The 27,477-nt window shown below is 32.2% G+C and overlaps 1 protein-coding gene across 14 annotated transcripts in view; it reads right to left on the bottom strand.

The window, feature by feature from the left end:
* Spice1 (spindle and centriole associated protein 1) overlaps positions 1-27,477 on the bottom strand; it is a 60,873-nt gene that overhangs the window by 16,166 nt on the left and 17,230 nt on the right. For 8 of the 14 annotated variants that reach the window (XM_021727923.3, XM_005327597.5, XM_021727924.3 and 5 more), the window contains 9 exons: positions 27,053-27,152; positions 25,202-25,308; positions 21,801-21,916; positions 7,930-8,069; positions 7,363-7,500; positions 6,742-7,007; positions 5,183-5,314; positions 2,063-2,210; positions 526-750 (listed from right to left, as the gene is read on the bottom strand). In XM_021727923.3, the coding sequence (XP_021583598.2) occupies positions 526-750; positions 2,063-2,210; positions 5,183-5,314; positions 6,742-7,007; positions 7,363-7,500; positions 7,930-8,069; positions 21,801-21,916; positions 25,202-25,308; positions 27,053-27,152 (1,372 nt within the window). The remainder of the gene's footprint in view (positions 1-525; positions 751-2,062; positions 2,211-5,182; positions 5,315-6,741; positions 7,008-7,362; positions 7,501-7,929; positions 8,070-21,800; positions 21,917-25,201; positions 25,309-27,052; positions 27,153-27,477) is intronic. The other 6 variants (XM_040270361.2, XM_040270359.2, XM_040270362.2 and 3 more) reach the window with 6 other exon arrangements.

Genomic DNA, 27,477 nt, shown 5'->3' with positions numbered 1-27,477 from the left:
TTTTTACTTGTCTATCTACTTCTTGTAAAAATTTCCTCAACTGAGTTGAGAACATCCAATGAGAAAAAGGTTAACATGATCAGATATGACTTATAAAATCCTTAAGTCCCAGTTCTACTCTTTCCTTGGTCATACTTTCTTTATTATCTGAGGTATAAACTTTCCTTATTATCTGAGGTATAATCTCCTCTTGTTTCTTCCTCCTTCATATGTTCCTAGACCCTTGGGGACAAAGGGAATTCTCCTTATTTTGCATCTTAATGCTAAGAACCTTGATCCTTGGATCTGAGTTTAATTTTCACAATGTTTAATGGAACAGACATATAATGAAATTAATTCATTATCATACTTCATTATACATATAAGACATAATAAAAAGCACACTGAAAATTCCTCCTTCAACTAAAGATTGTGGTCAGTAATCAATGTTTTTCAATTCTATTTTGTAGGTAACAGTGAACACAATATATTATGTAATGAAGCAAAAAAAATAACTTCTATAAACCTGAGAAGAAGCCTGCTTACCATCCTGCAGAGGAGAGAATTCTGAGTTGCTTTTCTGCCTGGGTGGTGTTAACAACACAGCTGGCTCAAAAATACGTGCTGGAAAACTGTTGGTCAGATTCACGCTATCAGGGGGGGTTGGCACCTGAGACAGTTTAACAGGCAACTCTTCCTGTGGGAAATCAACCACTTCTTCCCCTCTGAACATCAATGGCACAGAAACATTAGCACTTACAACAGGACCCTCTAAAGAAGACAAGAAGATATTAATATGTAAGGAAAGTATGAGCACACCTCAGGTGTTAATTCTTACATACATATAAATAGAATACAAAATTCATTCAGCCCTAGAGCCTTCACTTCCTAGGCTATATTCTCCTTTGCCAGCAAATCATAGGCAGCCTCCTGTGGAGCCGGCACTGGGAAGAAGTTGCTATTTTTGAGAAAAGTACAAAGCGCCACAAAGTCATAAAAAGAAAGTCACTTTTTAGGAACTCATAAAAAAAATCTTACTTGGCATTTTAGAGTTTTTCATGATGTGTTTTTATAGTTTTCTAATGGTCCTAGAAGTAACAAAATGACAAGAATGGGACTGTCCATATACAAGGCTCACTACCAAACAAGGGAATTTCACAAGTCATGTACTATCACATTCAATATTATTTTAAAAGTGTTATAAGAGCTGAGACTCAGATGCTAATAACCTTGTTTCACATACATAAATCTTACTTTTTCCACAGACAATAAAAAGAATTAACAATAATCTTATAATAAACTCACACTCCACCTTTCTCATCTCTGGATAACTAAAAGTTTTCTCACTAGTGAAATGACTCAGATAATAGCAAAGCACATATCTTTGACTGAGATATTAATAGAAAACCCCCACAAAAATAGATACTTCATGCAACTCAAATTTTAGGCTGCCACTACTTAGAATCCATCCTAAGAAAATACTTCTAAATACATAAAACACTCTACACATGGACACTCATCAAAGTATTGCTTACAAATGAAAAGTGAAAAAGCCTAAATGTCTTATTCAGCCTATTAACACATGAAGGCACACAGGTGAAGAGAGGATTTTGAAACATCACCACATCTGGACAAAAGTTATGAATTTCTAAAACTCAGGGGTATTTTGTTTTCAATACTATCTCTTCTGAATCTGGGACACCATGATTAAAACATAACACTAACATCTCACCTGGCCTAGGTATTCAGTTCTCCCATGTCCTACCTGCATGACTGCTAAGTTACTGACTCTCTCTAAGCCTCAGTTTTCTCATTTAAAAATGGGATAACAAAACAGGTGCTTCATATGGCTATTATAAGGATTAAATGAGATAATACATGTAAGACTCAGAAAGTACCTGGAAAATAGAAAGTATTCAATAAATATCAGCAGTGGAAATTGCAATAGTGATAATTCAGTATATGTCATAAGTAGCTAATAACTCCATACAAGTTTAGAGGTTCAGGATTTGATTTGTTTGCTTGTTATTCTAAAGGCATTTAGCAGTTCACCGACAATCTGGAATAAAACGACTATACCTACTTGGATTGTCTATAATTCTACCTGTGGCTTCCCTTTCTGTTGCTTGACTTTCTTGTCTGGAGTTATTTATCACAGGACAATTCTTAATGGCATGTGTGAGTGATATAAGTTGCTCATCTGTTGTGACCATATATTGCTGAAGTCTCGCCTGGAGAAGGGAAGAAATGAAATAAAATCATCAGCATAAAAAACATCAATCATCACTAGAAATAAAGTCATATAAAGGATATGAATGTGTGCATAACATCATTATTTTAAATACTCCAAGAATTCCAGACTTTCATTAAAACTCTAAAGAAATGCTATTCATAATTATAAATATTCTAAAAGTCCCATGAAAGATAAACTGTTAAATAAATCATGGCCAATTAATATCCTGCTATAAAAATAAGAATTAACCTTTTTTATAAGGCTTTCATTTATAAAACCTCTTCATATAATATTATTTCAACTGACTCTCAAGCTACCCCAAGAGACTGATACATTAGGTAGAGGAAACAATAAAATATTCCTCAAGCATTTAAACTAGCAAACATAAACACTATAAAGATTTATGGTATGCAACCTGTATACTCAGAAAAATGAGATATTATATCTCATCTGATTCAAATGTATGATATGTCAAGGTCATTGTACTGTCATGTGTAACTAATTAAAACAAATACAAAAATAAAAAATAATTAAAAAATTAAAGTATTTGAAACAAGGTTGTTGAAGAGACCAACCAAGGAAATTTTCACCTACCTTGCTTTGATTCAGGCTACTTCATGCAATCCAAATGCAAAACACTGTCTTGAAATATAACTCATTTGCACTAAAATAACTGTGAAAGTAGATGAATTTTGTTTTGCTTTCTTAATTACTTATTTCAACTTAGTCCAAAGGAAACTACCCTGATTGGAAACCTATCTATAAATATCTATTAAACATGTTTCATTTAATGTGAAATGTGAAAAAAATTTATGGTAATGTATATGAAATAATGGTGAAGGAACAAGAAAGCATAAAATTCCATGTTCAATGATTATAACTTTACACTTTACATGTGTCTGAATTATTTTTATATATGTACACACATATGTATTCTCATATTTGTCTATGTATACATAATTCATAAATTTTTAGAAAATTATATAAGGCTTTCTTTTACTTAAAGGATCATTCACAAAATACCTCACTGCTGATTTACTCTATATCAAACAGCTGGATGTATTTGGATTTCCATTCTTATATTTAAAAGTCAACTAGATTGCCCAAAAGTTTAGATGAACTTGTTGTTCTTATCTTTTCCACATTTAAGATCAAAGTAGTCAATAAAAAGCACCAGGTTTAATTACAACCACATAATGCAGGTCTTTCTTAAGCTAAGTACTTAGCAAATAATTCTTAGCAGAAGAAAAGATGGCAGGTAGAAGGAAAGAAAGGAAAGTTGTATAAATTGCTCAGACCTTGCAAAGATTAAGTAAGAGAAACCAAGGATGATATGTAGTGATAAACTATCTAAGTATATAAATGTCTCACATAGGCTTACAGATATACATTGTTGATCCAGACATATTAGAAATCTTATGATACAGTAGAATGATATAACTGAGGAAAGCATGCTAAACATTTTTATATCATCAGCTGATATTTCTTCCCAAATTTCACACTCATATATGCAGTGGCTTCGACATCTCCACCTAAGACTCAAATAGACTTCTCAAACCTAAGACACAAAACCAAATTCTTCCTGAAGCCTTCATTACCTTGTAAGTAGAAACTGTTAATTGTTTGGTCCCAAACTCTGGAATCACCCTTGACTCTTTCACATCCTCTTCTTCACCCCATATCTATAATGGGTTTGGCTGGTTTTCAAAAATATATTCAGAATTTGATCAATTTCACACCCTCTGCCACTTCTACTATAGACCAAACTGCCATGTTTCAACTGAATTATTCCAATAACTCCTATATGTAATGTCCTACTTCAGGGTTTGACTACCTAGTCTAGACCTGTTCCCAAATTGTATATAGAGATACTGAGGGCACAGGAATGAACTCACAGGTCCCCAGAGGACATTTTAAATTTTCAAGAGAAATAGTGAAGTCTAACATTTATCAGACATTGGAGACCACAGATCCCACTGCTACAAAATGTCTGGATTAAATCCATAGAGACAGAAAGTAGACTAGTGACTGCCAGGGGTTAGAGAAAGAGGCGAATCTAGCATGACTCCTCATGGGCATATGGTTCCTCTTCAGGAAGATGAAAATATTCTGGATTGAAATGAAAGTGCTGGTACACAAGTCTTTAAAAGGGTGGACTTAATGGTATGCAGACTACATTATCAATTTTTTTTAATTACACATTTTACAACTAGTGTTCATTGACACAAACAGAATTTGTCTATTATTCTTTTCTAATCTCTTGTAGCTGATAAATAATAAATACCCATAAGAACAAAAAGATGACCAAAATAGCCTCTACATTCATGTAGCACAAAGTGATAATATAAAAATACACATAACCATAACATAATGTAGTAAATGCAATGATAGCAATATCCAGAGAGCATCAAAAATATATAAAGGAAGTACTTAATGCAGTATCCAAGCAATAGAAGAGATATTGTATGCCTTAAAAAAAAAAAAAGGCCTTGGCATTTAGTCAAGTGGCAAATCAAATATGAAGACACTTGTTAACTGTAAATAGTACCTGAAGCAATTTCCAGGAAAGTTCTGCATCAGCTATCCTCTGCTGTTTTGAAATTAAAAGTGGCAACCATAACACTCATACTTGAGCTATCAAAACATTGCACATTTTGGTTAACCACTATAATACCAGCAGTTATCATTTCAATATACATTCTGTCTTTTACCCTAAATAGTATGTGTATTTAGTAAGCACACTTATTTTATATTCTTATTCTATATACAATTTGTAATCTAAACTTCTACTATAGTACCATCAATATAATAGATGTTCAATAACACCAACCATTGATGATGGTAATATGTCAAAAAAAAATGACATCAGCACAGCTAAAACAAAATCAACTCTCCTAAGAGAATCATGCACATGTGCAAAGATATTTCATACTACAAAACATGGAAAAGTCTAGGATAGCATTTGAGTACCTGTGTGGCAGTATTTTCTTCTCTTAGAAGAAGAATTTCAGCTGTTAGAGCATCAATGAGCTCTCGATGATCACCTAATACATGTTCCAGTTGCTTCCTTGTCTCTACTTCTTTACGTAGTTGAAGCTCACTCTACCAAAAAAAAACAAAAAAAATCAAAACTAGCATCATATATTGAAAACTAAAAGTTTCTACTCAAAGTGTCAAAGAAGACAATTACAAATATTTACATGTTATAAGATAGTAATAAAAATTTAAAAATTGTATTACAAAGTTTATTATATTTAATTGAATAAAACAAGCTGCTTTATCCTCGTCTTTTTAAGATAGAATAAACAAAATGGTATGAAACATTAAATAATTATATTTTTGTGAAAGAAACTGAAGGGATATATATATATACATATTGTTTGAATATACATAGACTATCTTTAGAAAGGCACACTGGTATCTAGTAATGATGGCGGGACACAAGAAAGCAAATAGGTTAGCTGGAAGTTAGAGATAAGAACTAGAGTATTCATTTTATATCCTCTATATCTTTGAATTTCACACCATATGACAAGTCATCAATTCAAAAATTAAATTTGCTAAACTATAATTAAAAACAAATAACATTAAACTCTCTTAAATACATCCATTAAATGGTTTATCTTTGTAAAGTAAGTGATTAGCTAAAAAGGATATTCTTCTAAGCCTGCAATACTTTCCAAGCACCAGAAGTACATTCCTGAAGACTCCTGACTTAAGGGTAAAAGAATGTTAACACTTTATTTAAAGTCTGAGAGTACCACAAATTTTTCATTAAAAGGCAATCTTAGCAAAACAGCTCCAGAGCAATTGAAACATCGAATTAAGAGTAATAAATTTTATTTTTTAAATAAAATTTCCTTAAACATTTTGTCATATTTGTTAAATACATTTATGAATGTTAAGTTTAAATAGATTTTATAAAAGATGAAATGCATAGCCAATTCTAATTCTATGGCATTCTGAATACTGATGAGTATTTATAAACAAAAAATTCTTGCTTGTTTTATAAATTAGTTTCACAATAAAACATCTTCCACTTAAAAACTAAAGCCACACTGAGTTACCAATCATACAAAAAACATGAGACATTTTCCCACCTATCTAATCTACATACAGAACTCCAAACTGAACTAACGTGGGTATAGCAAGCAGAGAAAGGCAAGAGAATGAAGACTCAGTTAATAGTGCTATTTAATCTATAGCTGCCAAACAGAATCTATGCTGTTTGGCAGCTATAGACTATTAATAATCTCAATATCAGCACAAGATATAATTCTATTTACATCAGATTTCCCTTACTAATTAAAATTTGTTAAAGCTCATATTTGCATCAAATAGACTATTTTAGGAAGTATCAACTAAATAGTAGAGGTAGATTAAAACCAAATTACTGCAGATAGTCTAAAACTGAATTTTCAAATAAAAGTTATTTGAATTTGACTGAATTTTATTTGAAGGTTACAATAAACTAAGAAAAAAAATTCACATATATTTCTGCTTGAAGAGAAGCCATGTCATGCCCTTACCTCTCTCAGGTACCGAATCAGGCGACAAAGAGAGCTCACCAGAGACAAAGTGAAGCCTGTGAGACCCTGACCCCTCTGCAATCCCTTGACCTCACGTCCTGTCCACCTCTCATATTCTTCCATTTCATGTTCCACTTCATGTATCATCTGTTTGAGGACATCCAAGCTGGAATTATTGCTGTTTGATAAGTCTGCAGAGGTAGTGCTAGCTGATAACATGTTTTTCTTCTGCTTGGAAGGAGCACGCAAATCTGGTTTTCTTTTCACTGAGAATGACAGAAATAATTGTATTTCAAGACAAGGAAAAATTACAATCACAAAATTACGAGAAAAATATTTTAATTATTCACAATATATAAAAAGTTTTTACATAAGTTATTACCATTTTTATTATAAAAATAAATTCAATTTAAACAAGGTTTACACTATAATGAATATACTGGAATCATCCATCAGAATTTTGTGGATTAGGAAGGATTTCTTAGCTAAGCTCCAACAAACTCTTACTTAATTAGATCCCAATAGATGAGCTTAAGGGGGCAAAAATTTAGTAAGAGATTAAACAGCTATATCAGATTACATGTTTAGAAATCATTTTTGCAAATTAAAAAGAGACTTAACCTTTATTTAGCAGTTGTTTTTGCTTCCTTGAATTGAGCACCTGTCCTACAACATAGCTTGAGTCTAGAGTCTCAGTAGATTCTTCAGGCTGAAGCCTGGTTTGGAGTTTCTTGACAGCATCAGTAGTATTCAGAGCAGCTAAAAGGAAGAACAATGAAAAAAGGTTATCTCAAGAGAACAAACTTTCTCTGAAAAGTCTTTTAAATGACAGATCCATTAGTATTTTAAATAATTAGGTTACATAAGGAAGTCAAAAGTTAAACAACATTCCTTTGAAAATGACTATTTTTTGCTGTGTGTTGTGGTGCATGCCTTTAATTCCGGCTACCCAGGAGGCTGAAGAGGGAGGATCACAAGTTCGAAGCCAGCCTCAGTAACTTAGCAAGGCCCTAAACAACTTAGTGAGAGACTGTCTAAAAATAAAATGAAAAATAAAAAGGTCTGGGAATGTAGCTCAGTGGTAAAGTGCTTCTGAGTTCAATCCCTAATACCTAAATAAATAAATAAATTACTGTATTCAAGAAAAAACTAATCAAGTAGGCTACTAGGAATAATACAAAGACAAACCTCTTTGTTCCCCTGATGAAACAGCAGATGGAGTTCTTGGAGGGGTTGTTATTTTTGACTGTGTTGCTATTTTCTGCTGAATATTAGTCCACAGTTTACTAATTAACTCAGAATTCTCTTCCGTTAGTTGGTGGAGAAACCTATAAATTTCAAGACAATACATATAGTAGTGTTAAAAAGTACTATCATTAAAACTGTCCAAATGTTTACATATTTGATTTGAAAGATTTTTAGAAATCACAAAGAAAAACTAACTTTCTCTTTAACTGATAAAATAGGTAGATAGCTAAAATATCTATCCTCTTTGTGTTAGAAGGAATCATCCCATCTGCTTCTCAGTTTCCTATCTACCTTGGGTCCCAAATATAGAAGCATTTGCCCCTTCTGCAGTTTTGTGGTATGGCTCCATCTTCCCCTTTCTCTAAAATAATTAAGTATATACAGCTCAGCTCCTTTTGGTTTCTCTCTCCTACAAAAGAATCTGCCCACTGAGCAGACAGCCACTGCTTGTACTGAAGTAAATTCATTGGAGCAGAACAGGACCCTATGTATCAGGCAGGGAACAGAAGTAAAAAGAAAAGCTGTAGTTTAGGGCTTAGTATTTGCAAGCTCTTTCATTACAGATCTAAGCTTTACGCTATAAACATCTTTATATTGATTAAGTTGATATTTTAATATTTGACTAGTCTGATTCATGTATCTATTTTCTTACTTGGACTGATATTTAAAAGAGGTAGGGAGCCAAAAATTAGAAACAACTCAAAGTCCACCAGCTGATGAATGGATGAGTAAAATGTGGTGTAGTCATACAATAAAATATTATTCAGCCTTTAAAAGGAATGAAGTATTGATATATGCTACAACATGGATGAACCTTGAAAATAAGGTGCTAAGTGAAAGATACCAGACAAAACAGAGCATAATGCATTATATATATATATATATATATATATATATATATACACACACACACACACACATATAATATTAAATACATAAATATGAGATAGAATACATAAATATTTGTAAAAATATATATAAAAACATATACACCGATAGACAAATTCTATAGATAGAAAGTAGATTAGTGGTTATCTAGGCCCAAAAGGTTTGGGAGGATATGAGGTTTGACAACTAAAGAGCATGGGATTTCTTTTTGAGGCAATAAAACTTCTTAAAATGGTTAGTGACTGTATAGCTATGAATATGCTAAAAAGATTGAATATTACATTTTTAATGAGCATGCTATATACCTATGAATTATAAATCAATAAAGCTGTTGAAAGAAAAATGGAAGGGAGGGAGGAAAAGGGAATCTTATTTAGTGGCTCTAAAACCTTAGCCTAGAGGAGTTGCTTTCAAGCAACATATGGGTGGCACATTAGTACACTATTTGCTAAAAGCTATATTTAGCAAAATGTCCATGATACAGTTTATTCAAAGGGGACTAATTAACAAAGCAGCAGAAAAAATAAATCCAACCTTCCGGATAAATCTCAAGAAGTACTATAATGAGATTTCTACACAATTTGGGCAAATAAACTCCAACCAGTCTGACCCTATATTACTATCTCTAATGTTTATGATATTTTTAAGAGCCAGTTATATGAAATAATCATAACAACAAAAATACAATATCATCTACAGTTGGCTAATAAATGGGCTACCAATATAGGTTCTCTATTCACATTCTTGATTGTTTATTTTGTTGCGAAGAAGCTTTTTAGTTTGATGCCATCCCATTTATTGATTTTTAATTTCTTGTGCTTTAGAAGTCTCGTTCAAGAAGTCAGTTCCTGTGTCAATATGTTGAAGTGATGGGCTACCTCTTCTTCTAGTATGTTTAGGGTTTCTGGTCTAATTTCTAGATCTTTGATCCACTTAGAGCTGATTTTTGTGCTGGTAAGAGACAGGGATTAACTTTCTTCCTATTACATATGGATTTCCAATTTTCTTACCACCATAGAGAGGCTATCTTTTCTCCAGTGTATGTTTTTGGTGCCTTTGTCTAATATGAGATAACTGTGTTTAGGTGGGTTTGTCTCTGTACCTTCTGTTCTATTCCATTGGTCTTCTTGCCTATTTTGGTGCCAATATCATGCTGTTTCTGTTACTGTAGTATAATTTAACATCTGGAATTGTGATGCATTCTGTTTTGTATTTCTCACTAAAGAGTGTTTTAACTATTCTGGGCCTCTTATTTCTCCAAATGGATTTCATGACTGCTTTTTATACTTCTATGAAGAACATTATTAGAATTTTGATGAGAATCACATTGAATATGTATAGCACTTTTGGTGGTAGGCTGTTAATTTCCAGGATATACAAAGAACTCAAAAAGCTTAACACCAAAAAACCCCCAAAAAACAATCAATAGATGGGCAAAGGAATTGAACAGATCCTTCTCAAAAGAAGAAATACAAATGATGAACAAATATATGAAAAAATGTTCATCATCTCTAGCAATTAGAGAAATACAAATTAAAACTACACTGAGATTTCATCTCACTCCAGTCAGAATGGCAATTATCAAGAATACAAATAACAATGTTTGTGAGGATGTAGAGAACAGTGAACACTCATGCATTGCTGGTGGGACTGCAAACTGATGCAACCCCTCTGGAAAGCAGTATGGAGAGTCCTCAGAAAACTAGGAACGGGACCACCATTTGACCCAGTTATCCCACTCTTCAGCATATATCCAGAGGATTTAAAATCAGCATACTACAGGATATAACCACATCAATGTTTACAGCAGCACAATTCACAATACCTAAGCTACATAACCAACCTAGATGTCCATCAACAGATGAATGGATAAAGAAATTGTGACATACATACATACATATGTGTGTGTGTGGGGGGTGTAATGGAATATTATTCATCTATAAAGAAAAATGACTTTATGATATTTGCCAGTAAATAAATGGATCTAGAGACTATCATGTTAAGTGAAATAAGCCAATTCCAAAAAACCAAAGGTCAAATTTTTTGCTGATATGTGGAAGCTAAACCACAATAAAGGCGTGTGGAGAAGAGAAGTTCAGTAGATTAGACAAAGGAAAACAAAAGGAAGGGGGGATAGAAATAGTAAAGACAGTAGAATAAATCTAACATAATTTTCCTATGTCCAAATATGAAAATACCTAAGTGAATCCCACCATCGTGCCCACCCACAAGAGTGGAGTCCTAATTATTATAATTCCATGTTTGTATAATTTTATCAAGATGGATTCTACTGTCATGAATAACTAAGAAGAGCCAATATAAATAAATAAATAGAAAAAAATGGGCCACCAAAAGAAAACACAATCTAATCCCTGTAACCTATGAGTATTACTTTATCTGACTAAAAAGTGATTTTGCCAAATTTGATTAAGGATCATAAAATGAGGAGATGATCCTGGATTACCAAGAAGGGTCCTACAAATGAATTGTATGCATCCTCATAAGAGGAAGGCAGAGGGAGATCTGAAATACATCATGAGAAGGAGATGTGAAGTTAGAGGCAGAGATTGGAGTGATGTAGCCACAAGTCAAGGAATGCCAACAGCCACCAAAGGTGGAAAAGGCCAGGAATAGATTTGCATCAAGAGCCTCCAGAAAGAACATGGCCCTACCAACACCTTGATTTTAGTCTACTAAAAATTATTTTATATTTTTAACCCCAAGAATTGTAAGAGAATAAATTTCTATTACTGTAAGCCACCAAGTTTGTCATTTGTTCAGTAAACTAATATAGAAAATTAGTACAGATTTTGGACCTGGGTATGGGGTACTGGTGTAATAAATACCTAAAAATATGAATGCAACTTTAAGATTGAATAACGAGTAAAGGCTGAACAGATATTTAGATGAATTACAGAAAAAGCCTACATTGCCTTAAACAGACTATTGGTAGAAATATGGATGTTAAAGACTCTTCTAGTGAGGGCTAAGGAGGAAGTAAGCAGCATGGTGGAGAAAGAATATAATGATTTAGAGAATACACATATTACATATTATAAATAGAATACTGATATGAACGAATATTTTAAAGGAGCTTCTGGTGAGGGTTCAGAAGGAGATAAGAAACACATGATTTGAAACCAAAGGAAAGCCAATCCTTGGTATAAAGGAGCAGAAATTTTAGTTGCATGCAAAGCAAGAAATTTGTAAGCAATGAGTTTAGAAATTTAGATAACAATATTTCAAAGTAAAGAGGTGTAGCCTGCTTCCTTCTGAAGGCTAGTAGAAATATTTTGACTCATAGATGCTAAGGTGATGTGAAGATGGAAGCAGAGATAGATGTGATGTGGCTGCAAGGCCAGGAAAGCCCAAAGTCACCAGAAGTTGAAAAAGACAAAGAGCAAGTTCTCCTGTACAACCTCTGGAAGAAGTGCAGCACTGGGGATATCTTGATGTTAGCCCAGTGAATCTGATTTTGGATTTCTAGTGTCCTGAACTGGGAAACAACACATTTCTGTTGTGATAAGCTACCAAGCATGTACTAGTTTGTTAGAGCAAACTATAAATTAACACAACATATTAGATGTGTTTGTCAACTTTCATTTTAAAAGGCTAAAGTACTTTTAATATATTATTTTAAAAATATAAGTGTAGAGGAACTTTAAAGTGTTTATCTCCATCCAAAGACTATAAACTCCCTTAGATCTGGAACTCTGATTTAAATCCAAGCTCCTTTAATTTTGTTGATGACTACTTAGCACCAATTCTATTTTGTGTGTGTGTGTGGGGGGGTGCTGGGGACTAAACCCAGGGCCTTGTGCATGTGAGGCAAGCACTCTACCAAGTAGCACCAATTCTATTTTATGGCACCATCAACTACAACAGTATTTTAAAGACATGAGTTCATACACAATTTAGGAACATCAGCATCTTTAATTTGTAACATACAAACACCCCACACAAAAGAAGCTTCCCAAGCAATTTCCCTTGTTCCCACGATGTTGTTTCCTCCCTTATGCTACTGACCCTCTAATATCACCTTCCTACCCAATCCTAGTCTTTTTTTCTTTCACAATAGGATACAGGGTGAATAAGACAGTGAGTGGCAAAGAAATGTAAAGGAAAAATTTGTGATCACTGCTTCTTTTTCTGAAGGTACTGATCTCAGAAACATCAATGACCCAAAAAAGGGTTTTGAGGATTGGGCTAGAATATTATCTTCATGAAAAATCTCTGTAGTGCTAACAGAAGCATATATTCATAGAAATAGTCAAACCAAAGGCTCCTTAAACATCACATGCTTTATCTATGAAATTTTACAACTTAGGAAACAAACCACACATTAACTAGGAAATAGCCAAAAGCTTGGTCTCTAAAGTCCAACTTTAATGTATCTTCCAATACCTCATAATAAATACTTAGCAGGCAACATTTTGAAGTTAAGGTACTAGGATACCATCTCAACCAATTAAGTAAAAAATAGTAATCTCAAACAAATGTAAAGAATCAAAGCATTGTATTTGAAACTAGTTATACTAGACTTCTGAAAGAAAAAATACTTAAAAGTTGATATATATTTCCAGGTATCCCCAAATAAATTTAAATTCTTCTATATATCCTCCAAAACATTATCCAGTGAAACAAGAACAGCAAATAAACCAGTGCATAACACACACCTTTTTAATTATTAGAAGGTATACTAACTCAAATTACCTTTATTTAGAAAACAGCCCCTCCAAATTCCATCAAAGATATTTCCTGAGCTGCTGCCAGAAGCTTTTGTAAATAGGGTGCCAGTTCAAAACGAGCACAGGGAAGAAGAAAGTTAAGAGCCTAATGGTGACAAATACTGTCCCTGGAAAGAAAAAGTTTGTTCCAAGTCTGCAAATACTTAAAAAGAAAAAAAAAAAAATACATGAGAGGTCTCAACACTGCAAAGAAGAAATATGAGAGTGTGTATAGTCTTAAAAAGATATCACTTCTTAGGGAGAGCTTCCCTTTAGAGACTTCATTCAGTGAAGGGAAAAAGAGCAAGAGTCCTTCAAGGCAAAAAAAAAATCAACTTTCCTCACCAAAACCTTAAAGAAAAAAGTATTCATTAAAAAAACTTTGCTTTACTATAATTGACAGAATAATGTGCTCTTAAACTAGGAATGCTGTAAGCTAACCCAAACTCCCAACCTTAACCACAAAATATACAGACTAAAGCAATCTACCATCTATATAAAGATAATGTAACACAATAGAAAATTAAATAATTCAGTTAATAAAATTTCTCTCCAACCGCACCAAAAATGGGGTGCAGAAGAAAATATAATGCAAATTCAAAATTAATTAGATGGACTTAAACAATTATTTGGAGATACATACATATATACACACAGAGTTTTGAGTTGAAATTTCAAAATTAAGAACAGAAAATAGACAAACCCTAGGAAGAAACAAAGAAAGAAAGAATTGACTGAACTCAGAAAATAAATTTTTTAAAAAGAAAAAACTACCTCAGAAATAAAGATTAAATAACAATGTGTTCAATGGAGAATTGTTAAAGAAAAGTTTAATATGTAACATTGAAGAACTATAGGAAAATAATAAAAAGAATGAAAACAAGATGAAGAATTACAACGTGTCAAAGAAAAAGTACTTGAAATGTGACACAGGAAAGAAGATTATATATATATAAATAAAAACTGGATTCCTGAAAAAGAAAACCGAAACAATGATACAGAACTAATATTTAAAACTATAATCCAAGAAAATTTTCCTATCATAGTAAGGGAAAAACTGAATCTATCTATAACTTAAAAAGGCTACCTAAGAGAAAAGATTGACTTGAAAAGGTAAATTCTGAGAAATATCTTAGCAATGCTTAAATTTAAAGATAAAGGAAAGATTTTTTTTTTTTTAAAGAGAGAGGGAGAGAGGGAGAGGGGGAGAGAGAGAGAGAATTTTAATATTTATTTTTTAGTTATCAGCGGACACAACATTTTTGTTTGTATGTGGTGCTGGGGATTGAACCCGGGCCGCCCGCATGCCAGGCGAGCGCGCTACCGCCTGAGCCACATCCCCAGCCCAAGGAAAGATTCTTAAGAAGAAAAAAATCAAGTTCTTAGACAAAAACACCGAATTACTTATAAGTACAAGAAAATTATTCCATCATCAGAATTCTCAAAAGCAACATACAAAGAAAACAATGAGTGGAGTAACAAAATGTGAAGCAAAGATTTTATATTAAGCCAAGTTGTCCTTCAAATATAAAAGCAATAGAAAAACTTTTAAGAACTTGGGGAACACCACGTTCATAAGCCTAATGGCAGAGGCTTCATATAATGGAGAGATACAACTAAAGGCTAACTAGGGAAACATAAAAAGGCTAATGATGAGCATTTACTCTATCTAATTGTAACTCTGAGATAAAAAAACAAATGAGGGGCTGGGGCTGGGGCTCAGCAGTAGAGCGCTCGCCTAGCACATGTGAGGCCCTGGGTTCCATCCTCAGCACCACATAAAAATAAATAAATAAAGATATTGTGTCCAATTAAAAAATAAATCTTAAAAAAAAAAAGTTAAAAAAAACAAATGAAGATAAACTTGGAAGCACAGTATGTAAATGTTTTATAATCTGTCAAAGCAAAAAGAAAGCAACTAAAAATGGAAAGAAGAACAGAAAAATATAAATATAGAATGCCTTGTTTGTTGCACAGATGATACGTAAAAATAAAAATAAATAGTAAAAAATAAAAACAACATTTAAAGCACACATCTGACAGAGAAAGGTTAAATAAGAAAACAAGACTGAAGGCTCTGTAAAAAGTATATATAAAAAAGTAGTTAACAAAACAAAATTATATTTTTCCTAAACACTGAAAGAAATCTTTAAAAATATTCATAAAAAAGGAAAACTGTATTACAATACAACATACTAAAAAATAATAAGACAAAATTAACATTAAAGGGCTGGGGTTGTAGTTCAGTGGTAGAGCATGAGGTAGAGCATGAGGTTCAATCCTCAGTACCACATAAAAACATATAAATAAAATAAAGATATTTTGTTCATCTACAACTAAAATAAAATGTTAAAAAAATTAACATTAAACATACCAACCATATCAAAAAATGTACAAGCTTACTTCACCAATTAAAAGAAGAATATTTTCAAATTGTCTAACAAAGTCACACTCAACTCTGCACTGAATACGAAACATACCTGATACAAAACAATTCTAAAAAGATGTAAAAGAATATAAAATTTAAAAAAAAAACTAAATATAAAAAGTAAAGATAGAAGTTGGCAGGTGGTGTGCACCTATAGTCCCAGCTATTCGGGAAGGTAAGGCAAGAGGATCCCTTGAACCCATGAGTTTGAGACCACACTGAACAACAGAGGGAGACTCCCAACACAAACAAATACACACACACACACACACAAAAAAAAAAAAAAAAAACCCTGAAACAAAAAAAGAGGTTTCATTCTTAATATGAGATAAAACAGAACTGAACCAAAAGGCATTAAATGTTACAAAGAATACTTTACAATTCTAAAAAGTCATTAATCAAAGATATAACATTTATGACTATCCAGGTACCAAAAAACACATCATCTTCATAAAAAAAGGATTTAAGCAATTAAATATACTTAAGCAAAAAATCAAAGAGAAACAAAAAGACATTAACAGGAGACTTTTAATACATTACTCTCAGTATAAGATAGTGGCAAAAATAAGGAAGGAAGAAACAGCATAACCCCTGAGGCAGATCTTATGGAAATACTATAGAACTTTATACCTTTTTAATAGAGTTATAACCTCTTCTCAAGCAAACACATGGAACATTCACAAAAATGTGATCATATATTAGGTCACAAAGAAAACATCATTAAGTTCCACAAGTAGAAATACTGCAAATCACACTGTGAATGCAAAGTAATAAAACTAGAAACAATAAGGTGGCTCTGGAAATTTTCTTTAAATTTTCTAATAGACAACTTTTAGATAAAAAGGAAAATATAAATTGAAACTACTTCATTTCTAAAGTAACAAAACACTACTCCACCAGAATGTAGGGTATACATTTGAAGTAATTAGAGGAAAATTCAGAGCCTTAACTAATTTATTTTTAATATTAAAATAATGAAAATAACTTAAATTTCCAACTCAAAAAGCCAGAAAAACAAAGTAAACCAAAATAAAGAACAAGAAAGGAATAAAAGCAAAAAATGATGAAGAAGAAATCAGGAAACTAGCAGCTCTAATAAATAAAGAAAATCCTGGTTCTATGAAAAATTAAAATGGACAAATCATTAATTAAGCCTAATTTTAAGGAAAGAGGAGGACTAAAATATATGATGGGTAACAGTGCTCACTTACCAAGTGCTCATATATCCAAGTAAGAAATTTTTCAGAAGTACAGAACTATTGGCATACTTTTACAGAAATCTAGTGATTAACCTAAATAAAATAGAAAATTTCCTAAGAAAATATATTCTAAAAATATATATATTTTCAACCTTCATTAACAAAAAAAAAAGTACCAGGCACAAACAGCTTTACCAAAGAAAGCTATTAGCTTTCAAAGAATAGACAACCCCAAAGCTACACAAAATTATACCCTTCATAAACACAAAAGAAATTTAAAACTTCTATAATGTTTGTTATGAAAAATGAGAAAAACTTCCAGATGTTTCTTATGAAATCAAGTATCACAGTGTTACCTCAAAATGACTCCAGACACAACAATATTACAGATAATATCACTTATGAAATTTAATGCAATACTAAATATAATAGTAATAAAAAACATCCAACACTATATTAATGAAAAGTATACACCTTGGCCAAGTAAAATTTATTTCAGGAATGCAAAGATAGCTTAATATTAGAAAATCTATAAAATAATGTACCATATTAATAGGTCTAGAGAAATTTCATATTATCTCTATAGACAATAAAAAAGTTCTTGACAAAATTCAACAATCACTACTGGTAAAAACACTTACTAAAACTTCATAGAGGGCTGGGGATATAGCTCAGTTGGTAGAGTGCTTGCCTCTCATGCATAAGGCCCTGGGTTCAATCCCCAGCACCACAAAAACAAAAAACAAACAACATCAACACACACACACACACACACACACACACACACACACAAACTATAACTTTGGGACTGTGGCTCAGCAGTAAAGTGCTCGTGTAGCATGTGTGAGGCCTTGGGTTCGATCCTCAGCACCACATAAAAATAAATAAATAAAATAAAGGTATTGTGTCCAACTACTTCTAAAAAAAATAAATGTTAAAAAAAAACTTGATAGACATTTGCTAGCATTTTTTTAAAGGCTTCAATAAAGAAGCTAGCACCTTAAGAAGAAAAAACAAACATTTTCATAAGATCAGTAACAGAGCAAGGATGCCACTATATCCACAATTATTTAATACTCTCCTATAAATAATACACAAAAGAAACTATTTAGAATTATAATCTAAGAAAAAAAGTAAAAATGCTATTGATTTGCAGATAACAAGATAGTAGACCTAGAAATCCTAGAAAAATCAATGCTAAAACTAACTCTATCAAGATTCAATAAAGTAACAGAATATCAAGATAAAATACAGATACAAAAGCCTTCACAAGCACAAATGATAACTAACTAGAACATATAATAAAGCCATTTAAAAAATAAGAAAAAAATCATGAAATATATAAGAATAAAGAAGAAAACAGTAAAATCTATAGGAGAAAAAGATTAAAACACCTCTTAGAAAAGTATACTTGAAATAAATGGAAAAATAAATTTATTCTTAGTAAAATTCAACATCAAAAAGACATCAATTCTCACTAATTAATGATATAGTATGTCCTAATAGAAAATATCAAAAAGCTTTTATACAAAGTTAAGCAAGCTAATACTAAAGTTCAAATGGAAAATACATAAGAATCCCCAAGAAAACTCTGGGGGGAAAAAAAAAAAAAAGCTATGATTGAGTCTATTAAAACACTACAAATTCTCTCTAAGTAAAACAGTGTGGTACTGGAGCATGACTGGAGAAACAAGGCCTGCAAATTAGAGTACAAAATCCTGAAATGGATCCAAGTACCTATGGTAATTTAATATGAGACAAAGGTAGCATTTCAAATAAGTAGGGCAAGAATGATTTGTCTTTTTAATAAACAGTATTGGGACAACTGGATAGTCATCTAACAAAAGAAAAATTGGACACAGACTTCATATTATATACCCCAAAAAATGTTAAGTAATCTTAGCTAGGTGATCAGAGAACTAAATGTAAAAAAATAAACCACACAAGTATTAAAAGAAAACATGAATGAATTTCTCAATTCCTCAATAATATGGGTTTTGGGAAATTATTTCAGAGTATGATTCAGAATCCGCATGCAAAAAAAAAAAAGTTCAAACCTATATTTTGCTGGCAAGAAAAAAAATGCCACCACAAATGTAAAAGATAAATTAGGAAAAATATTTATAGCACATTACATTACACAGATAAAAGACTAATATTTTAATATGCAAAGATATTTGCAAATTAAGGAAGAAAAGATCAAATCCTAGAAAAATAGACAAATGACACTATAAGGTCCCTTAAACATATGAAAAGTATTTCAATTTAACTCATAAAAGAAATGAAAAGTAAACCTATACTAAGATATCAATGCTCACCTATGAGATTATTGCAAATTTTTTTAAAAATCCTGACAATACACTCTGTTGGTCAGACACATACATACAGTCAGTAAGAATGCAAAATATTAAAATATTATGGCCTTCACAAAATGCTTAGCATTTACCTGTTAAGCCCTAAATCCTATGTCTAACAATTTTCCCTAAATATGGACCCCCCCATAATAAAAAAAAACATATCTTCAAGGTTATTCACTGCAGTATTTCTGGAATTATAAAACTGCAAAAAACCTAAATGGCCAGAGTGTTCAAACCATAATACATTCACACAGTTCAGAACTATGCACCTGTTTCATTTGCAATAAAAAAGGGGGGGAAAAGGAGAGCCTATAAATTTTTAAATAGCTGTGAGGTGATTTCCAGGATAAAGGCAAATATAGTAAGCTACATAAGTATAGTAAAATAAGATATGTGCATCTGCTTATATTTATAAAAAGAAACTCAGGAAGAATAAAACCAAAACTAATTAAACTAGTTATGTACAGAGTAAGGACAGATGGCAAATCATTAGAAGGGATAGGGCATGGGTAACACTACCCTGAAAACAGCTTTTTGTATGGTTTTGTGAAAAGGATGGAAGGAAAAACTTTAAAATGAATATAAATAGAAAAATGTACCTAATTATATTTCAAATGAATAGAATAACCTTTAAAAAACATACTCTAACAATCTTGAACTCTGCTTAGTAGGTTTATTTCTGTGGTAGTATGGGAACAACAATTCCAAAACTACATTCTATGCATTGTAAGCTTGAATAGAAGTAAATATACTATGCATAGAAACATGCATCTCAGTGTGAAAGAAGAGAAATACAAATATAGAATTGATTAGAAAGACTAATCAAAATCCAATAGTATTAAACTGGCCTTAAAAGTATCAGTATAAGCTCATAATTTATAACTAAAAAGATATTAATATGGATATGTGCATATGCATATGACCATAGGTGCATATGAGTATCTGTGTTTGTACCTGCTGAAAGGTACTAAAAACCAGGATTGTCAGGTACAATAAGCACACCCAGTACTTAGATCTTGATTTCTAAACACCCTTCTTCAATAAAACAAATAAGGACTTCTCAAAGAAATGGCTGATTCCAGGCCAAGGGCATGACTGTTGTACCAGAAATTAAGTTGGGGACAGGGAGATAATTTGTAAAAAGTACACAGGAATGACTTGAAGATGCTCTCTTTGGCCAAATCTGTGACAAATCAACATCAAAATAGAAGACATAATTAACTAATAAAGGAACCAGGCAGGCATCACTAACCAAGTGATGAAAATTAACAGCATCAATACTTATCCTTCTTTCTCACTCATGACATCACTGTTTCATTATATGATACACTGAAAAGGACTTAGCATCACTTCAGAGATATTCCTGCCCCAAATGTATAAACTGAGTCTAATAACAAGGAAATATCAGAGAACACCAAATCAGAGGAAATTCTATAAAGTAATTGCTCATATACTTCTTGGAAATCACAAAGATATTATGACAGACAAACACTATAATCAGATTTTAAAAGGTTCCAGATCTTTAAAGTCAAAGAAATGTGAAAAATAAATACAATAAACTATCATGATTGGTTCTCCAAACAATAAAAAAGGACCATAATTAATATGAATGGGGCAATTAGAGAAATCTAATTGATAGTAGTATGGTATTAACTTAATTTCCTTATTGTAATAAGTGTATTGTGGTTCTGTGAATGAATATTCTTGCTCTTAGAAAGTCCACACTGAAGTATTTGGAGATAAAGGAACATGTAGTATGTAGCTTACTCCCAAATGGTTCTCAAAAAATGTGTATGTAGGAGCTAGTGCTATAGCTCAGTGGCAGAGCACCTGCCTAGTACATGTGAGGCATTGGGTTGGATCCTTACCACCACATAAAAATAAACAAATAAATAAAAGCATGTTGTGTATCGACAACTACAAAAAAAAATGTGTATGTGTACATATGCATGTGTGTGTATGTGTATAAATTCACAAAAAAGAGAAAAATTATAAAACAAAAATGGGAAATGTTAATAACTGGTATATTTAGGTGAAAAGTACAGAGGAGGTATTTCTACTACTTTTAAAACTTTTCAGAAATCATATCAAAATACCAAAACTTTTAATAAAAATATACCCTTTGTTAATAAAAAAAAAAGATGCAATAAACATTTGAAATAGGCTTGAAAAAAAGGTAAAAGCTGTAGCTATTTATGCCATATTTACATACCTGTCTGTGTTCGTATTAGATTGAGAGTTCAGAGAGTTATCCAATTCATTCTCACTTTCTTCTGACTGGCTATTAACAATTCCTTCTTCTCCTTCATCATCTATTTCATTAAGAGGCTATCTCAAAACAATAATAAAAATAACAACACAAGTTGACTATATACACTCTCATCCTTTCTTTCTATCATAACAGAAAGAGACTTCCCTAAGGTTAATCACTCCATACATATTCTGGAACCCAAACCCTTTTACCTGCTTCCACTCCATCGGAGTTTCTCTCTCCAGCACCCACCCTTAATCTCTCTGTTGGCTTAAGTTCATCAAAGACTTAAATGCAAGCAAACCTCTCCCATCTTGCCCTGATCTCATAGCTACCTTGATTGTCTTTTCTCTTTCACCACCAAAATTCTTTAAAGACTTATTCCTATTTCTCAAATGCCATTTATACCCTTCAATTTTGTTTCTGCCCTATTGCTCTAAACGATTCACTGCAAACTCAGCATCAACATGTTTATTCTTAAATCAAATGAATATTTCTGTATTTGCTTTCCCTCAATTCTATGACACCTTAGATTCTGATGATGATTCATTTCTTTCTTTTAAAATTTTTCTTGATAAACTTGTTCTTTAACTTCCATGATACGGTATTTTTAAAAAATTTCTTCTTTTTCTCTGGCTGCTCCTTCCAAATCTACCTTATTGGTTTTCTTTTTCTACTCTTCCCTAGTATCTGGTGGGATTCAAGATCCTCCCTTTGGGCCTTTTCTCCTCTCATTTGATCTACTTTCTCAATGATTTTATCCAAGTCCAAAGTTGTAATTACAAGTCATATGCTGTTAATTTCCAAATCTCTTTCTCCAACCAGAACTCTCTTGAGCCATAGACACTTATATTCAACTGCCTAAAAGATATTCCTACTCAATATGTCCGAAACCGAACATCTTCCTAAGTCTTTCCCAGCAATCTTACAGAAATCTTTTTCTGCCAATACTACATAAGACCATGAACACTGCCACCGTCTACTCAGATGCCCAAGCTGGTAAAAAAAAAATTTATCCTTCTTTCTCACCCATCACAACTAATCAGCCACCCAATCTTGTCAACTCTTCTCATTTTAACCTCTCTCAAATGTATCATTATCCTTTACTTCCTCTGGCACTACTTTGAGCCACACCCTTACCATTTCTCAACACAATTCCAAACTAAGTCTTCTAACCAGGCTGCTATGGTTTAAATGATTTATGCCTTCTGAAACTCATGTTGAAATTTAAATCCCAATTATGAGATATTAAGAGGTAGGTCCAGGTGGGACCCTCATGAGGTACTGACAGTACTGCCCTCATGAGTACATAAATCCATTCATGCTATTAATGAATTAATAGGCTAATGGATTATCTCAAGAGTGCTTCTGCTTTTAAAAGCCAGCATGCCTAGGTCTCTCTTGTTGTCTCTCTCTTACCAAGTGATGTTTTGTGTCACATCAAAACTCTGGAAGCAAGGTCATCAAGAGATAAGACTTCTCAATTTTGGACAAGAACCATGAGCCAAAATAAACCACTTTTATTTTTATAACTAATCTAGTCTGTGGTACATTGTTATTAGCAGCAAAAAAACAGGCTAGGACAGAACCCTCTCTCAGTCTTAGCCTCTCTCCAATTCATCTTCCACACCACTCAATCTCATCATGACTACATGCTTCTTAAACTCCTTTAGTGGCTCTATTCTTAATTTCCAGGTCCTTAGCCCTTCAGGACCTACTCCTGCCTATTTCTCTAACCTCAGATCTTGCCACTTCTCCATCCCAATGAAGACATACCTTATTCATCCATATATCCCAACCTCTAGTGCAGGGCCTAATATACTACACTATGAACAAGTATATAAACTTAGTCTCACTCATTCCTGTTCTAAAGTAAAATCCAGAGAATTTAAGTAATGCAGTTATAAATGCATCTTTTCTTGGAGGCTCCAGGATATCTATTGCAACATCAGTTTCTTTTCTGATGTATAGTGGTTCTCTCCTTACCTATAAAAGTGTCTTTTTTCTCCTCCCTCACTGCCATTTTCCTCTGCTATCTCAGGTTTATGTTCAGAAGCTTACCTCACTGATCTTAATCTGTCAGTTGTAAATTCAGAAAGAAATTAAGCCAGCTAGGAAAACTAGTTATATCAAGAAAATTATTTTGAAATTACTAATAACATAACTGGCTCAGGTATGAGGATGGACTCTTCTCTTCACCAGAATGAAATCTAACTGCTTTATTCTGTGATGCTGGGATACATCATACACTTGTTTCCCAGCTCCAAATGACTGAAAGTATGATTGCCAAATAAATAGAACACTACATTATACAATTTATTTAAGTAAATGAAAAAGCTTCCTTCAGATATATTCCAACAGTAGGATATTCTAAGATGATTAGATTTCTAAATATCTGAGAGTTGATTTTTCAACAAGTACCAAAGCATAAATGTTTTTTGCTTAGCTAATGGATTTGGTTACTTTAAATATGTTTAACATTCTACTTAATTTCCTTTAAGTAGAAAATAATATAATTAACTTGTCTTTTATGATTCTGGACCTGCATTCCCTAGAATCATCCCTCCAACTTAAGATTCTTCCTTTATTTCATGGAAGGTATAGTTTAGGATAAACAGGTGACTAGGCAAGTCCTAGTCAATCTTATAAAGCTGCTTTATTTCTTCATGAGCTTTTAAAAAATGTACTATTTCAAAATTCTTAACATTTTGACTAAAAATTTCAATTGTTAGATTTTGGCTAATTAATATTTTATTAGTATAGTATCATTTCCTCATGTAGTATTATTTTCCCATAAATTCCAGGTTTTCTGGGCAGATACCTTTTAAATATACTAATATATTAAAAGAGATTGACATTTAATGAAGTACTATGTTCCTGGTATCATGCTAAATACTTTATGTAATCAATCTCAAGATCCATACAACAAGGATGTCAGGTATATTTTATTCCAATTTAATAAAAACGAACAAAAAGCACTCTGTGACAATCAGATATCTTAAGAGGTACTGACAGTGTTATGGAGCCACAGGACTTAAATTAGATTTGGTCTCTGCTGCAATCTAAATGATCTTGAACAACTCACTTAGTTTTTTCGAACCTCAGTCTCTTTTTCTATTAAATGAGAATAACAACAGTACCTAGATCCTATGTAAACACTCAATAAACGTTGGCTATTACTATCCAGTCTCCAATCTTATTTAGGCAAATGGTACTCATATAAAATGCAATGTGCTTGAGTAACTAGCAACCGCAACTAGAAGTTATTGATATTTAAGCTTTTAAAATGTTTACCAAAATGCCTACATCAACTTAAACTTCATTTCAGCATGAGCATTATAGTCGTGAGTAGATCACATTACCTGAGGGTCTATGACAGACTCATTAAGGATAGATTGGGCAATAGGATCTTGATTTACCATTATGGGACTCTGAGAAGAATCAGGAGCCATTGTTACATTTGGAAACCCTGAGGACAGAAAATAAGTCATGATGATTTTGTTTAACTAAATTGACTTCTCAAGTTCTACACTGCCATATATATGCATCATTATATGAAAATCTAAAATAATAAAAACAGCTTAAACTTATGTATTGCTTACTATATATCAGCCACTGTTCCAAATGCTTATATGTATATTAACTCATTTTGACCCTCACAAAATTGTATGAGGTAGGTACTATGATTATTTTACAGATCAGTAAACTAAAATTCAAAGGTTTTTTAGCAAGAAAATAAATTTGCTTTAGTTTCAAATTGTTTTACGCAGATTATATATAAATACAAGTATTTTAATTATATGGTAACATATTAATAAGCTGAAAAGCAAGTCTCATTTTAAATTATGAAATCTCTATTACACCATATTTTTCCTTGAATAAACATATATTTTTAAAAAATTTAAAGCAAGATATTTCATATTGTTTATATTTGTTACCTGTGGGAGAACTGATCCAACACAAGCTACTTTGTTATTATCAGACAATAATCGATTTTTTCTTAACAAAGTGAAAAAATTTGATTTATGTTTATTCATATAAAGGATAAAAGATCTTTTTTAAATTTTTTATTCTAATTTGTTATATATAACAGCAGAATGCATTACGATTCATATTATGCATATACAGCACAATTTTTCTTATCTCTGGTTGTACACAAAGTAGAGTCACACTATTCCTATCTTCATATATGTACTTAGGGTAATGATGTCCATCTCATTCCACTGTCTTTCCTACCTTCATGCCCTCTCCCTTTTTTCCCCTCCCCTTTGCTCTATCTAGAGTTTGTCTATTCCTCCCATGCTCCCCCACAACCCCATTATGAATCAACATTCTTATACCAGAGAAAACATTTGGCATTTGATTTTTGGGATTGGCTAACTTCACTTAGCATTATATTCTCCAACTCCATCCATTTACCTGCAAATGCCATGATTTTATTCTCTTTTAATCTTGAATAGTATTCCACTGCGTATATATACCATATTTTCTTTATTCATTCATCAACTGATGGGCATCTAGTTTGGTTCCACAGTTTATCTATTATGAATTGTGTTGCTATAAACATTGATGTGGCTGTGTCCCTGTAGTATGCTGTTTTTAAATCTTCTGAGCATAGACCAAGGAGAGGGATAACTGGGTCAAATGGTGGTTCCATTCCAAGTTTTCCAAGGAATCTCCACAATGCCTTCCAGAGTTGTTGCACCAATTTGCAGTTCCACCAGCAATGTAAGTGCCTTTTCCCCCCACATCCTTGCCAACATGTATTGGTCTGTATTCTTAATAGCTGCCATACTGACTAGAATGAGATGAAATCTTAGAATAGTTTTGATTTGCATTTCTCTAATTGCTAGAGATGTTGAATATTTTTTCATATATTTGTTGATTGATTGTATATCATCTTCTGAGAATTATCTGTTCAGTTCCTTGGCCCATTTATCAATTGGGTTACTTGTTTTTTCTGGTATTACAACATATTTTAGTATATAATGATTTATCTTTCCTTTGCTGAATAATTTATAAGTTAATAATCTTAGTAAAAAGCAAAAAAATTACATAAAGTTTAGCCCTAACAACCTTATATACTACCTACCTTGAATATTTGTAATGCAAATAATATAATGCCTGAGAAATGAATTTAAATTTCTTCTAAACACCCACTTGTGGGCTATAGTTAATAATAAAAAGAAGCTTTATTTTAATTAACTATTTACCTGTGCGTTTACGAGGAACATCAAACAGATCTTTTGCTACAGCCAACAAATGATCAGATTTCTCCAAAACATCCTGCATCTGGTATTGATCAGAAAGAATCTAGACATGTGTTAATAACAAATATTACTCAGAAAAAAATATATATATATACTCTTCAAATCACAAAGGAAAAGACTATAGAAAGGCACAGAGCATAAACTATAAACCACTACCTAAAATCCTTCAGTTACAATATCCTTTAGTACCAGTAGATGGGGCTATCACAATAATTAGTAGTTTGCAAATGATTGGCTGCAATCCAAAGTAATACATATTAAAATTGTAACCCAAACACTCACATACATGTAAATGTATATGAAACAAAAGTTTACTTAATAAACTTTCTCCATTAAAAAGTACTATTATATTTTCTTTTTCACTTCTA

This window comes from Ictidomys tridecemlineatus, chromosome 3 (genome assembly GCF_052094955.1).
Source record: "Ictidomys tridecemlineatus isolate mIctTri1 chromosome 3, mIctTri1.hap1, whole genome shotgun sequence".
Taxonomy (NCBI): Eukaryota; Metazoa; Chordata; class Mammalia; order Rodentia; family Sciuridae; genus Ictidomys; species Ictidomys tridecemlineatus.
The sequence above is the reverse complement of the archived record's forward strand: the minus strand, read 5'-3'. Positions and strand labels throughout refer to the sequence as shown.